Genomic DNA, 15209 nt, shown 5'->3' with positions numbered 1-15209 from the left:
CATGTCACCGTGAATGTAAACGGGAAGACGATGTAGTCTGTCACACGACAAGGGTCTCATTTCTCCTTCTAACATTGTTCTGACATGAAAAAAGAATTACCTGCTTGAATCCACACTCCATAAACACCCGTTCACCCGTAGGTTGTGACACAATATGTAAAGCTTGACTGGACACATAACTGCTGCGACAGGCTGCTGGGCGTTAGATCTACAAAGCTGACTGAATGGTCCCTGGTACAACCGCCTCAACCTGGCAATAAATCGGAGGAGCATAAAGATGGCAGCAAATAGATGATGTGAAAATGAGGGGACGATGAGGCGAGGTGCTCGTTGAGACCCGAGGGAAGCTGCCGAGGATGCAACGTCCCCGGGTAGTCAGCTACTGATTCTGGAGAGGAGTCAGCGAACAGAGTTTGCCGGGTCGCTGGTACCACTGCGAGCTGTTACCATGGAAACATGGGTCTCATCTGACGTGTGCTCAAGGCTTTCGAGGGTCACCAATCCGTGCAACAGTGCAATTAGTATGTTAGACTGGACTGAAATGACTGTGCAACCATTTTGTTTTTGATTGGCAGTTATACATATATGAGACGGGTCGTCAAGAACCCAGAAATATTCAGGGTTAAATATTCAAGTTTTGAATTGAACTATTATGAAGTTGCTTCCAGGTGCTCAAATACATTTTTGGGTCACCGGTAAAAAACTAGATGCCTAAAATCAGGACTTTGACCTCACAATCACCGTTTCTACAACAGAACAAAGCTGCCTTGAAATACAGAGACCGTATATCTTAAAATGAATCTTTCCCCAGAAGGATCCAACGTAGTTTACAATCAAGGAGGACTGCAGACTCAAGACGCATCCTTGGAAAGATTGGACGCGCACAACGGAAGCCAAATCGCACTTGAGTTTCGGGAATTCTATCCAACGTCACACGGTCAAAAATGAAGAGATGAATGAAGCCAGTGTACGTTTAATTGGATTAATATTCCCCGCTCACGCTGCACCAGCCCTTCGCCTCAGAGAGATAATCACGGCGCCGCGGCGATGGAGTTGTTTGAGGGCTTTCAGTTTGCGGGAGTAATCAGCGAGTAATCAGGTAGCTGATTCACTGTTGCCAAGCAATTATCGATAAGAAAAGGTGCTTTGTCTTGAACACAGCTCTCACTCTCTGTCCCCTCGATCACCACTCGCCCACTCGCACAATGAAAACCTTATCAAAGCCCGGAACTTCCTATTTGCTGCGCAGCATGATCCCATTAGCTGGGCTGAGTGTGTCTACGCTCGCTGCTGAAGGACTGATAGGAAGGTGTGTTAGCAGCGTCTCGGCGTGAGCTCCCAGTTTTTTTTAGTTTCTTTTTCTCGTCGGGCATCTGAGGTTTGTTTAGTCAAAATGTCTTAATGATCACGCGGGTTTCATCCAACGGGGGGGTTCCACCGTCGTCCTTGTCTCTGTCCTGAGGGATGCACAGAGACGACGTGCTATTGTAAGTCGGCATATAATCCGGTGCGCCCTATATAGGAAAATAGTTCTAAAATTGGCAATTCATTTAAGGTGCGCCTTAAAGTCGCGAAAATACGGTAAATTATTTTTTGCAAATGTGGCATAATCTCGCCCGAGCCAAGCTACGAAGCTCTAGAAATCAAACAGGCGGGTCGAAGCGGCCTTGGTAGGTAGCGCGAGAGTCTCTTCTGCAGGAGACGCAGCGTTTTCATTGACCCCGGCCCCCGTCCGTCAATTCCAGCAGCAGCAGCACGCCGCACAGTTTTCAAGGATCCGAGGTCAGACGTGGAGCCCCCCCCCCCCGCAGTGTCGGGGGGTGGGGGGCGCCCGCATGCCAGAGCACGCCGGGGCTCAGGGCGCACTTGACTGCATTCAGAAGCGCCGCTCGGTGATGTGAGCAGGATATAATGAAAGGAAACAATGCAGGGAAAAACATCATCGCGTCCCCCCCGTCAGGGGGGGGGGGGGGGGGGGGGGGGGGCTCTGAGTGCGGCCCCGCGGGTCAAGAGCCTTTTCGACCACATGGTATCAATTCAATTCAACGAGCACGTCAAAATAGGGCCAGCACAATGGGCCTCAGGCCTTAGGCATGAGTGGTGGCGGCGTTTTGAGGCCCCTGCGGGTATCATAGACGTAGAGACGTGTTACAGAGTGAGGCTGTAACTGAAATAGCTGCCCGCGGTCAGAAGGTGCAGCGTTGTTGTCTCTGTTGAGTCGGGCCCCCATTTAAGTCCTGATCGCACGACCGCCCCGTGAGACGTGGGGAGTTTATTTATTATTTTTTTTGGTAATTGCTGAACGGGTTCATCTCGTACAAAACAGGCTTTTTGTTATGAGTAGAAATGGCAACAAAAAGGGGGGCAATTTAGTGTTTCTGAAAGGCCCCATTGGTTATCTTTAAACCTGACAGAGGATATTATGAAAGCCATTGTCGTAAATGCACAGGAGGAAGATAAATAGACACTATTAAACTTGATTTGGCGTTTGGTTTGCGATTAAGGCTCCAGGTTCTGTCAGCAGTGTCGCGATGGCTCCAGTTGCCCGACCCCCCCCCCCCCCCCGGGAGTGAGTTTTAAAACGTCTTCTTTTGATTGCAACGATTTTCCAAATGAAATATCTCCTTGGTAAGCCGTGATAACATCAGCTGGAAATGCCGAGGAAAAGAGGATCTCCAGGGAATGGAGGTAATATTGCCATCGCACAGTACATTGATGCCCCAATAAACAACCGTGTGGCCTTTCCCAGGTTCCTATCAGTCCTGTGGGATTTTCATTTTACGGGTTTGGTGATAATACGTATGCCTGTGGAGGATATGGACTCAAATGTCTTCTGGAGATTATCAGGCGGTTAAAGAAACAATCCATAAAACATCAAGATGCATCTACATTTTCTTTCTCGTCATTTGCTCGTTGCAATGTTTTTCCATCTTTTCCCCCCACTGTGTTTTGGCGGCAGATGCTCCCAAAATCCTCCCCAAAAATGTGGCGATGCACACGTGGGAGGGGAACGCGGCCAACATCAGCTGTGAGGTGGAGGCTCACCCCGCCGCCTCGGTGGTTTGGTCCAGAGACGGCCTCCAGCTGCCCTCCGCCAACACCACCAACGTGAAGGTCTACAACACGCCCACCATCAGCTACCTGGAGGTGGGTGATTGGTTAGGAAGTGTCCACGATGGACTCGATATCCGCACCAAAGACAATGTTTTCCACATGAGTCGCTCTCACGCTCTCGGTGTTTTCATCTTCTTCCTTTTCTCAGATTACCCCTGATTCTCAGTACAACTTTGGGACCTACAACTGCACGGCAACCAATGTGATGGGTTCCGAGTCCAAGGAGTTCGTCCTGATCCAAGCAGGTTTGGCATTGCATTGCGTTTAAGTTAATGTGTGGAGGTTTTTTTTAAATTTCATTATGCATCTTTTTATCTAACAGATAACAGGTACGTTTTTATCAATAGAGAAACCCTAGCCCTAACCCCCCTGTTGCAAAAATGTTTCATTCAAAGCTCAAGATTAATCCCCTGTGTTGAAAAATGGGGGTTGGGGGGGGGGGGATACAACGAGGTGCAAGGCACATTGGAATAATTCGAAACATTTTAAAGCCATTTTAGAGCGAGTATATAGTATAGAAAACGATGTCTGAAAGGCAGCCTGTCGAGTTGTGAGGCGCTCCACGGCTCCCGCTGGTAGAGAGCACAATTATAACGTCCGTGGATCCGTCCTTTAAGTCATATTTTCTTTGCACTCTAAATCATTTATGTATTAGCTCCATTGAGTATGCAAATTGTTTCGGACCGAGTGAAGGAGGTAGGCCACTCAGGACCTCGCTTAAATACAAAGTGGTCAAGTTAATTGTGCTAACAGCCTCTGCTGCCACTGTGTAATATACTCTCGGCCCTTTGAGGTGTTTTCTCTGTGCTTTTTAATTCGCTGCATAACTCATTGAACGCCTAAAGGGACTCCTTTCAACTGAATCAAAAGTGTGACAAAAAGAACCAAACCCAAATGCATCCTCAGCCCTTATTTTCCACTCTGAAAAGTCAATGAGAAACATTTCGAGAAGTAGCACCGAGCAAAGAGCTTCACTTGACCAAAGTGTTTCAATTTAAAAGATAATGAACTGTCTCTGCTAATACTAATGGTTTAAAAAAATAAAAAAAAGATCCAGAAGATTTGTCACGGCAGAAGGAGCATCTCCCAGTCGTGTTTCTGGTGCTGTGAAGGCAGTGGGATGACGATCCGTGGGTTTACTCCTGCCAGCTTTAAGGACGTGGTTACACATGTCTTTTCAATATGCATTTGTGATTGGATGAGCCAGGGCTCAGCCACGGCCATGTGTGCGCATAATTAACACTCCATATACGATCCGCCTGATTGGACAGGGACGTGATATATTTCATGGTCAGATGAGCGGCTGTAAAATGACGGATAAACTAAATTTAATTTTCTTTAAATTCTTCACTGTGAAAGTCCCCTGTTAATTTGTAAAATGTTGTGTTTTCATCAGCTATAATGTGACATGACTCTTCCCACCCTCCCTTCACCAAGGAGGGAACTCTCATGTGGGAGAGATGATTGCTGCTCCCACGTTTGATAAATTGGCCGATTTGAGCCCCCGCGCCGTCCACACCTCGCTGGGATCCGAGTCCAAGCGAGCCAGGGCAGGTCCTGGCACGAGGTCCTGGCTGATCGGATCCCAGCACCGCAGCAGCTGAACCTTAATCTAATGGCAGGAGTCGAATTGAAGAAGATGAATGTGACCGCGGCCTGAGAACGCTTTTGCTTCGTAATTAGCAGGCACTGAACAAACAATATGAAAAGTTGATGTTGATCGCGAGCTAGACGAAAGGTCAAATTTCTCCTTCTAAAGGCTCCCCGGTGGGATTAGTAAATGCGTTGGCAGTACGTCCACAAGCTACATTTTGCTTCATCGATGCACCAGAGGAAAGGAAAAAAAAAAAAAAATAGATATACTGTATTGACTTTTCTTTTTTTACGAGCAATAATTGTAAAAAAAAAATGCAAACAAACTGAATGGATTGAATTAACGCCCACGCGGCACACCCGGTTTCCGCCACTGGGCCCTTTTCCTTAAAAGATAAAAAGGCAGCTTTACATATTGCGTCTGGAGAAGGCTGCCGAATCGAGTGCGGCGCTCGATCTCCGTGACACTCTGCCTTATCTTCACGAATCAGGGATCGAACTCGGGCTGAAGACGACAGGTGAAGCTGTCGTCGCGGGGGCCCGTTCAGGCGCGTCCGACTGATACGGAGTGCTTTGGTGACCAGAGGCACGCCTGCCGGCACCACGCCTGTCAAAAGAGGGCTGATTTAGAGCCGAGCGCTATCAGTAGGTGTCGCGGTGGCAGGTATCAATGTGAGGCAGCCACTGCAAGCTCCTGCAGTGCATTCAAAATTCAATTCCCCTAATGCCCGTGCACGGAGATAGCATCGGCAAGGCAAATGTCCTGAAACCACACGTTTCCCTCAAAACATCTTAAGAACCCAGATGCACAATTACAATATTAGCTTTTAATAACTAGCTTATCATAAATCGGGAAAATGTAATACGCACTTCAGTGGCAGGTTGTTTCTCGCAGACACTGCGAAGCAATAAACATTTTATCCAGTGTTTGCTGTTGCTGAGATACATGCAGTTTGTGAGTTGATTTTATTTCACACCGCGCTGGCTTTCAAAATGAGTTGGGTTCTTTCTTCTTTCTTTTTCGCACTCTATCGCAGATGTGCCGTCATCGCCGGTAATCGAGGAAGTGGAACCCTTCTCCAGCACAGCGGTGGTGTCGTTTGAAGAGCCCGACTCCATAGGCGGAGTACCTATCATCAAGTACCGGGTGGAATGGCGTCTGCCCGGCCAGGACTGGGCTGGCAAAGAGTACCACGCCGATGACGGTGAGTCACCCGGCCGTCCTCTCGTGTGCTTTATATTTCACGAAAATTAATTCAAAGGAGTCGCGTGGTGGGGCTTTTTAAAAAGCCTTTATTCGTCACTGACGAACACACCTGCTGTGATGTACTTTTCTGTTCAATGCAATTTAGTGTTCAACTGCTCCTTAAGTCCCTGAGTCACCACCACTTTACCCAGAAGGCCTTGGGAAATGTGCTTTCAATCAAGCAAAGTGGATTTAATGGATGTTCTAAAGTTCTCTGCTCAGGGGCAGTGTTTGCTGGGTTCTCTCAGGATGCATCAGAACACCTTTAAGCTATTTCAATCATCAAACACACACCGTGCCTCAAAATCATCAAAAGCAACCACAATCTACTAAATCTCCAATGCGTGTGTGTGTGTGTGAAATCCAGGAAAACAGGTGCTAAAATAAACTTTGCCTTTTGTTGATAACATTTGAACCTTTCAGGTGACCCATTTGCTCTCATTTTTGCAGTGCAAAGAGCCCCTTTTTATGGTGGAGCTTTCACAAAAATATAGTAGTTATTTATTATTTTATCTTACTTTCGGCAAAGAAAAAAAAGCAACTGCTGTAGTGCCAGAACATAATGTCTGAAAATAAGTAAAAGGAAACTAACACAACTGACGAAATTCCATTACATTTTTCCCTTTCCCTTATTATTCCTAGTATTACTATTCCTCGTTTTTTTTTCACAATACCTCTGAGAAGGTGAGACTGCTGAAAACATCTTAGCTAACGCGAGCATGACAGCGGCTGATGTGGGGGGGAGCGTTGGAACACACTCCAGATAATAACCGTGTCCCACTGAGCGCTCCGAGGCTCTCGCAGCTCCGGATGGTCCTCGTTCCTTCCGCCAGATGGGACGTATCAGTCAGCGGCTGACAGGCCTCGAGAGCCGCCTGTTGTGCAAGCGCGTGCACAGACACAAAGCGCACGCACAACACAAAGCGCGTGCACAACACAAAGAGCACGCACAACACAAAGCGCGTGCACAACACAAAGAGCACGCACAACACAAAGCGTGTGCACAACAAAACTGTAAATGTCACCGAGAATATATCTCTTTCAACAACTTCAGTCACCTCACATGAAAGAAAGAAATCTGATGCAGAGTGCGTGCATATCTTAATTAAAAGCGTCATTTGAGATGCAACATGCCAGCGAAGACATGAGTAATCTGTCAATGATTAAAGATCAATGATGAGTTCAAAGTGTGTCCTGCAGTTTAGTGATTCAGGGCTGCCATCACATGTTTGAATGCAGTACTGCCAGATATGGACAGCCAACTGTCACTGAGGGTCCCTGTATGAATAAGTGCACCTGCTTTGCTTCATACTTTGCCCTGTAAACTTCTATCAATTAAATCGTTTCACAGGCAAATCATTTCCTCCAAAAAGTTAGACCACGTGGTTTTTAGCAAACATCACTTCAAGGTAACTGTTGGATTGACTGGTTTTAAATTGTAGCCGACTCAATAAATGTCTTTTATAAACAATAACACAACGTCTTGGTCATTTCATGGGATTTGTAATTTCTCATGGCACATCTTGTAATTGTTGCCGTTTTGTTTTGGCGGGACAAAATGGCAACAACAGATTTCTCCGTCAGCCTGGATGAAAATTATCTTTTGATATGAGGCAACCAGGACATCGCTGGGTTTATTAATACATTTATGTGACACTGGTCACGTGTTGCATCTTTGAACCCCAAATCACGGAGCCTATATACTTCCATAATAGCTTAAAAGATGGATTCCTTCCACATCAAAAAAAGTCATTAACACTGGTGTGCGTTGATTAACACACAAGGAAGTCAGTCGGATTTGTAACGATTGTTATGATTTGTGGCGATAACCTTTTTAGAGAAGCATAAGGCACCCTGCATGTGGTAATCATGCGTGTTTACTGCCGGCCGCCTTGGAATCTCATCTGAACATCCAGTAAATGGTTCCTGCAGTGATGTCGGTTTAATTGATACTGCGGGTGCTAATAGTGCAGCCTTGGATTAATTTGGCCTTGTGCTTTTCTTCTTTTTTTTAACTCCCAAACTGAGACTTTTAAGTGTACCTTACTTTCATGCAGGCGCAGGCGTATGCTCCTATGCAAGCACCATTAGGTGCATCACCTTAAGAAAGACCTGGCACCTCTTCTGCACAACAGCTAGCCGTTAGCATGCTCACACGTTGATTGATTGAAAACAAGCAAATCGCCGTTAAAGTCAACAACTTTCTCTTCATCCTGCTGGTCTTTGTTGTATATATATATATACAAATCGTTTTTATTTGGAAGAAGCTACAGCAGGCATCTGTGAGTTTATTGATTGGTTTCAAAAACCAAGAGATCAGGTTAAGCTACATTTTGGGAAAAAATCTGGTTGATTTGAAAGAAAGAAAACACAACACACCAATCTTACAATGTTCCCTCCATTGAAAAATACGTAATCCTTATGACAAACAAAACCCAAAACATAATCTTAATTGTACATATGTAGCATTCATTCCCATGTCAATCTGCATGAAATGACCCCCCCCTCCTCACAGAGATGACCACGATCACCATCGTTGGCCTGAAGCCGGAGACCACCTACGAGGTCAAGATGTCGGCCATCAACGGCAAAGGCGAAGGCGAGAGCAGCCCGGCCAGCACCTTCCGGACCGAGCCCGTCCGTAAGTACCGCCCCCGCTGCTCGCCTCCCTTCCTTCTGAGTCGGCGCTCCTGTGACCCCCCCCCCCCCCCCCCACCCCCGATGCTTCTCACCCTGTTGCTCATTCCAACCGCCTGTGCCTTGTCTATCGGAGGCCGGATGCCTCCGATCCTCCCAAAACCTCTCTGGTCCTTTCCGGCCGAGGCCAGGCGGAAACGAGACTAACTATGCAAAGTGCAACCGCCGTCCTTCATCACCCGACAGGGTCGTGTGCCTCTTTTTACCGCGGCGGTTCAGTGAAAGCTTTCTGTATAAGTGCCGATCCATCCGACCGCGTGAAGAAGCGTCAGCTCGGTATTTATAGTTCAGTTGATGACGTAGCTGCCAGGGGTCGGGCCCCGCTGAAGGTTGCTTATATTTCAGCACACGATGACACGCCGTAAGTGTTGTATTTGTCTGAGTTTGGAGGAAAGCAGAAAGAAGTCACCTTGACAAAAGAAGGGAGATCCACGTGGGTTTTTTCGGGCAGATTGAGGGAAGTTTGAAGCCGCCCTCCGAGTTGCACCGTTTAAATGACTCCTGGTGAGGAATGCCAGCTGTGTTAGGCATATGGCATAATCTGCAACTTTCACAGCAAAGAGCAGGTGCACAACACCTGCCATCAATCACAATGTGCCAATTATGTGTTCATTTCACGTGCAGCAGCACGTCGGATAACGCTTTCTCGTGGAGGAACAAATTAGGCCCGATAGAAGACTAAAATTGGCTCAATGCTAAACTGAAGAGATGAGTCATCTCTGAGATGTTCATTCATTCAGTAGGACGCTAGGGGCATTTGTGCATGATCAATTAAAGCGTTAATGGTTATTTTTAAGTATTGTCATTCATAATAAGTCAGATTTTTTCCAAATGAGGGGCGTAAAACTGGTTTAGTTTAGTTGTTTGTACCCGTAACAATGAAAGGCTCCTGGAAATATACATATTAACACTTGTGAGTCAATTCCAAAAGCTTTATACTCAATGGAGTGATGAATGAGACATTGAATAAAGTCCAGAAGCACAAGCAGTCAGGCAATCAGAAAGCGTGTAATACAGTTGATTATATATATATATATATATATATATATATATATATATATATATATATATATATATACACATTATATTTTCAAGGTGCAGGAAATAGGAACATCCTCTAATGCGATGAACACAGTGAAGGATGTTTAAATGGACACTGTGGGTGATGATTTCATTCTGCCCGAGCGTAACTGTCTTACTTGCAGTGTCAGATGCTGTTTCCAATTTACTTTGTGGGTCCCATGTGATTATTTCTGATAGGAAGGATGACTCAAATCATAATAAACCAGCATTATCCTTATTTCCGTGCACCCGCTGCGGAGCGCCTTCACCGAGGCCTCGGTTAGCAACGACAGATCTAATTCTCTGTCGGTATTTCGAATCAGGGTCTTGAATAATCTTTGTTTTAGTGTCTGCCAGCCTCTATGCCCTGCTTCCATCTGTGCATCATCCCCCCCCCCCACCCCACCTCCCACTCTCCTCGGCACCCCAATTCCTGAAAAAGAGGCTTTGTCCTACTTCAAGACGTTTCAGCAAAACTTTGAAGAAAAACGAATGGATAAGATAGAGGATGCATTCAGATTAAATTGTCGTGTGTTATCATACTTCCAGAGAAGCTTCTTTTGAGACAACGCTGGACCAAGGTCACATCTGAGCGAGGAATTACTCAAAGGAGGGTTTGCTAATGTTGAGGGCGATACAGTGACAGTATTCAGAGATAGCTGCTGAGCACAGAGAAGCGTGTAGAGTGTAGTAAGAGTACCAGTCTGGTGGGGGAGGAATGCAATTTTCATTGTTCATGTTTCTCATTTCATTGTCTTTTGCTTCTTCTTTTTGTTTCGTTGTTTCCTCATCATGGTTTCCCATCTGTTCTGTTTTCCACTGGACTTCCCAGAGTATTCTTTCGCAAGTAAGTTTCATTCCTCCCTGTCTTAGCTGCTTTATTTCCCTCCTTGTTTCCAACTCCACTTTATCTGCTTTACTGTGACCATTCCCTAAAGAGTACAGAGGACAGACGCTATGTCGAATGTGGAAATGAGTCAGCATTTTGCACTTCAGGTTCCATCGTCTCAAAGTCGCTTGGTCGATTTTAACACGTGGTTCTACCACTAAAAAGGTTGTTCAGTTTGTTTGTGCAGTATATGACAAAATAGCCTTTTACCAGTGATTCATGCTAAATTTCTTTTAGAACGGAGTTTCGTTGCAGAGATAAACAAAACCTTTAAGGTTAAAATAGCTTTTTGCCGATGGAACCAGTAGGACGCTACTGTGCGAATGCAGTCATCGCTGCGGCTATCAGGACAGTTGCTTTACTGATGGAAGGTAGGACGGTTCCTCAGAAGTCATCACCCAGAACCCTTTAGATGTGTTTTACCCTGCTTGAACACCAACGCTCATCTCATGACCTGTTGTCCTAAATCCTCCAGACGGCAGTCCGTTCGGTTACTCCGACGCGGCCTCAGGTTTGTTCTCCAACGGGATGGATGCTGCAGCGAGTTTGCTGTCTCTAGTGCGTCGCTTCCTTAGTACTATTTGTCCGTAGCATCCTTTGTTTTTTGGGTGTCCCACTAGCATGCTTTGTATTGTACCTGTCCAGTGCAGCAGTTTAGCCAGTGAGTGTTTAAAGAAGGCATGGCCGTATTCAGAGACCACAAAGACCAATACAGGGGCATTGCCTGTTGATAATCACTGTGGGATTGGAATATCAACTCGTAGTGATGTTTAAAAGAGGGCGGGCTCGCACATAAATGCCCCCTGGGGGGGGGGGGGGGGTGAAAGGTTTGAATATATATATATATATACGCAACCGCTCTGCAAGGTTCAGCTGAGGCCTTGAGCCACATGCACTAAATAGCTTTTATTTCTCTGGCAACAAAAACAGCCTTTTTTATGAGGGGTCCGGAGCCGCCGCGCCAGGCGCGCAGTGTTCCAATGTGGTCGGTCCAATGTGTACGCATTGTTGTGCGGCAGTTATGAGCACAACGGGCGTGCTAAGAGGTACTGAGCAACGAGAGAGCAGAGCAGAGCTGAAGATTGTTGCACAGGAACGAATCACGGAGACGGTGCAAAAATAGAAGGCGACCCAGCAGGGAGGGGGGGGGGGGGGTCGCTCTCGCCGGAGAGAGAGAGAGAGCCGCAGAGCGCCGCAGAGCGCCGCTCACCATGTTCTCACCATGTTTCAGTTCCGTCAGAGACGTCGGCCCCTAATGCCGTCAGCAGTGTGGCCCTTAGTGAGTATGCCGGTCGCACGGTGTGCAGTGTGCGTGTGTGTCTCTCTCTTCAAATGAGCTGCGTTAACACTAGATCTGATGATTTGACTAACACCTGTCGAGGACACGAGGGTCGTCCTCCTAACAGCCTGACGGCGGTGCCGTGGACGCACTAAACACACCGTCTGCCCGCCAGGACTCAGATCAGCGCTTGCCTGAGACTGTTGGGATGCAGTGGATTCACAGAAGCTCTACGCCCCTGTGGCGACGTCACCAGCCATGGGATCCGCGCGCGTGACATCTTCAAAATTGGTGCCGACATCAAGTTAGTTGAGTTCGGTCCAGGTGACACTACCAGACACTATTTTACAATCACAAAGCGCCTCAGCAGAGGGTGTTAGGAGGGAAAACACTACTTTCTAGCAAGATTCACAAGATGGCAGATGTGCTTCTCACCAGTACACTTACGGTATTTTTTTTTCCCCTGAATGGTTCAGTCCAACTGCACGAGTGTTCCAAACAAGAGAGGTGCCACCCTGCAGCACGTCTTTCCCCTCCGCCACCTACCGCCTGCAACACCTGTTCCAACCCCTTCAGCGTCTACATATCGCGGCGCTTACCAACACCACTCGAGACACTGAAAGCCCTGTTGATGTGTCGTTTATCGTTGTGTCCGTTCAGCTCAGAACCCGATCGTCTCCTCTGGTCGGCAGGATTTGACGGGCGCTGAAAATTGTTCCCCCCCCGCTGCGATAGTGTAGCCTGAACAACACGAGCAGTAATCACGCCGAGTCCTAGGGGGACTCTTTGCCTATTCAGTCATCCTGGGGTTAGGGTTAGGGTTTAGGGGTTAGGTGTTAGGGTTAGGGTTAGGGTTTTAGGGTTAGGTTTACCGACACCGATCAGCTCCTCTCCACGAAGCCGCATTTTGACATACTATTACACGCGTAGTGTGTGCAAAGAGCCAGTGCGTAGAAGGAGAAGCACCTTCAAGCCACTGACCCCCTGATACGCAAGGCGTGTGTTCCCTGCAGGTTCAGCGGAGAGGTCTAATTGTTGTGCGTCTGCCGTCGCTCCTTTTTTTTAAAACGAGATCCTGTACTGTTTGAAATGTGATGTCCTTTCACTGATCCTAACCAAATCTCTCCCCTCTTTTTTTAACAACGTGTGGCTTTTACATTTGAGTGAGTCCGTGGTAGTCCGTAGTGTGTCTCCCGCAAGTGCGTCATTCAAAGCAGATGTCACAAGCGCTTTTAGATCGTATTTCCTCCCGAGGTTGCGTGCCCATGCGTTTGTGTGACTTCAGTATTCAACTGCCATGATTTGTATTCTAAAAGCCGCAGAGTTTCCTCTTTTGACCCGATTTCTTCTCTCCGGTTTGTTCCGGGGGAACCCAAACATTCTTTTACATCTGTAATCCTCCTTAAGTGGTGTTAGAGCTCACCGTGGTTCAGATTGGATTTAACGTTGCTGTGACCTGAACCATCGGAACGACGGAGAATGCGTCAGAGGAAAAGCTGCTGCTTATGTGAATGCATGAGGCAATTCTTGATGTCAGGCTTTGGTTTAATCCGATTTCAATATTTCAAAAAAAAATTCAATTTCCAAAAACCAAAGCTAATAGTCAGGAATTATTTCATACACTCAGCAACATTTCTTTACATGTAAATAATCTATTTACCAATTATTGTTTTTCCCCCTCGGTTGTTTGTGTTCCTTTTTTGTCATTTTGTCTTAACATTATTGTTCATTTGTTTATTCTGTTGACATGTTTTCATCATTTCACACTTGTTGTGTATGTTTTTCATTTGCCCCCGCGCCTCTCCCCCTCCCTCCTTTCCTATGTTTTCCTATCAACCAATCATGTGCGTGCACATCTCGTGACTTTGTCATGTGGCTCTTGCATGGTGGTGATGATGTCGTCTTCGCTGGCCAACAGAAGGTAATTTTTTGTTGTTGTTGTTTAGTTTGAGATCATGCGATCAGCGGTGATCATTCAGACGCCTTTTGTGCCATTAGGTGAAACATTCATAGATTTTCACTTTTATTAGGACATATTTCATCCATCTCTATTTCAACATCTCATTTATCTGAAGAATAGTGGGGTTTGTTCCACTGCAGATGTTAATTCACAATGCAAGACTCTCCTCTTGGTTCCTTATGAAAAATGAATAATATATTAGCAATTTATAATGTATTATCATAACCTGAGAAGTACATACCAATGCCACATCCTCTTCACTGCGCTTAACTGAGCCAGCTTGATGCAATTGTTAACTCTTTGACCCCATGCCCCCATGTTTCGGTGGTCCTGATCCAGATATGATATCTATGTACAGATGGCATGTCAATACCAGGCGGGAAGCCTTTCCTGTGCTATCTGTCTGTTAAATAATGTAATTTATCTTCCATACAAAGGGAACTACATAATGCACAAGCCCGTGTTCTCTTTTCTTCAATGGTTGCTCTTTTTCATGGACACGACAATCAAACACTGCAGTTGTAGAGATTGCTAAACTGATGAAAGTAAAACATATATACTTTTAAAATACCCCGTTCCTTTTGGGTGTAGTTGTAATCAGTCTTAATAAATCTCACTTTGGTTTCAGGGTTTGTAACATTTCAATATGCCATTCATGTGAGGATGCTGGGCTTTTTCTTGATTGAAAACTTTGATTATGAATTGATCTAGCAATATGTGGATTTTGATGGCCTTGCTTTTAAATTCAAGTTTGAAATTAGATTTTTTGTTGCTTTAGACTCAACGATTTGATTTTGGCGAACACTGCTTTTTTTTTCTTTAATCAAAACGCTTCTTTTTGTTATTTCCCGATGCATATTGACTGGCGTTTAGACATCACAAAGCGCCGCTCACTGCGCTCTGCAGCGCATGCACCGCTAATCATGGTCCCCAAACACAACGTTGATTTCTTCTTGTCCTCAAAAGATAAAGAAGCTCACAATATTTTACTGATTGAATCACAGCGCCCCCCCCCCCCGTGCATTTACTGCTGCATGCAAGTTTATTCCGTCGTCTTGTCCTTCGTCCTCTGTTTGTTTCACAAAGACAAAGTCAGTATTGTCTGCATGTGGCTGTTTCTTTGGTGTCCTGTCCTATTCTACATATAACACATGAAATGACATCAAACATCAACGTGATGCTTTAAACGTACTAATTGTGAGAGTAATTCAAAATGAATCACGTTTCTAGACGTTTCAGACTGACCATACTGACAATACAAACATTTTTCTAATGTTTGTATTAATCTCGGACCCATTTTTGATTCAAATTTAAAATTGTAAAATAAAGTCAAATTGATCAAAATATTTAGATTGAAGAACTTGATATA

At 45.7% G+C, this 15209-nt stretch overlaps 1 protein-coding gene across 7 annotated transcripts in view; it reads left to right on the top strand.

Moving 5' to 3' along the window:
- The window catches only part of ncam1a (neural cell adhesion molecule 1a), a 165614-nt gene that overhangs the window by 130764 nt on the left and 19641 nt on the right, over nt 1-15209 (top strand). For 6 of the 7 annotated variants that reach the window (XM_037468120.2, XM_037468121.2, XM_037468124.2 and 3 more), the window contains 4 exons: nt 2960-3147; nt 3263-3359; nt 5745-5912; nt 8469-8594. In XM_037468120.2, the coding sequence (XP_037324017.2) occupies nt 2960-3147; nt 3263-3359; nt 5745-5912; nt 8469-8594 (579 nt within the window). Of the gene's footprint in view, nt 1-2959; nt 3148-3262; nt 3360-5744; nt 5913-8468; nt 8595-10544; nt 10560-11832; nt 11881-12250; nt 12254-15209 lie in introns of all 7 variants that reach the window. The other variant, XM_062557985.1, reaches the window with a different exon arrangement.

Source organism: Pungitius pungitius, chromosome 16, assembly GCF_949316345.1.
Source record: "Pungitius pungitius chromosome 16, fPunPun2.1, whole genome shotgun sequence".
In the NCBI taxonomy this organism is placed as follows: Eukaryota; Metazoa; Chordata; class Actinopteri; order Perciformes; family Gasterosteidae; genus Pungitius; species Pungitius pungitius.
Note: the sequence above shows the minus strand (reverse complement) of the source record. Positions and strands in the feature narration are given on the sequence as shown.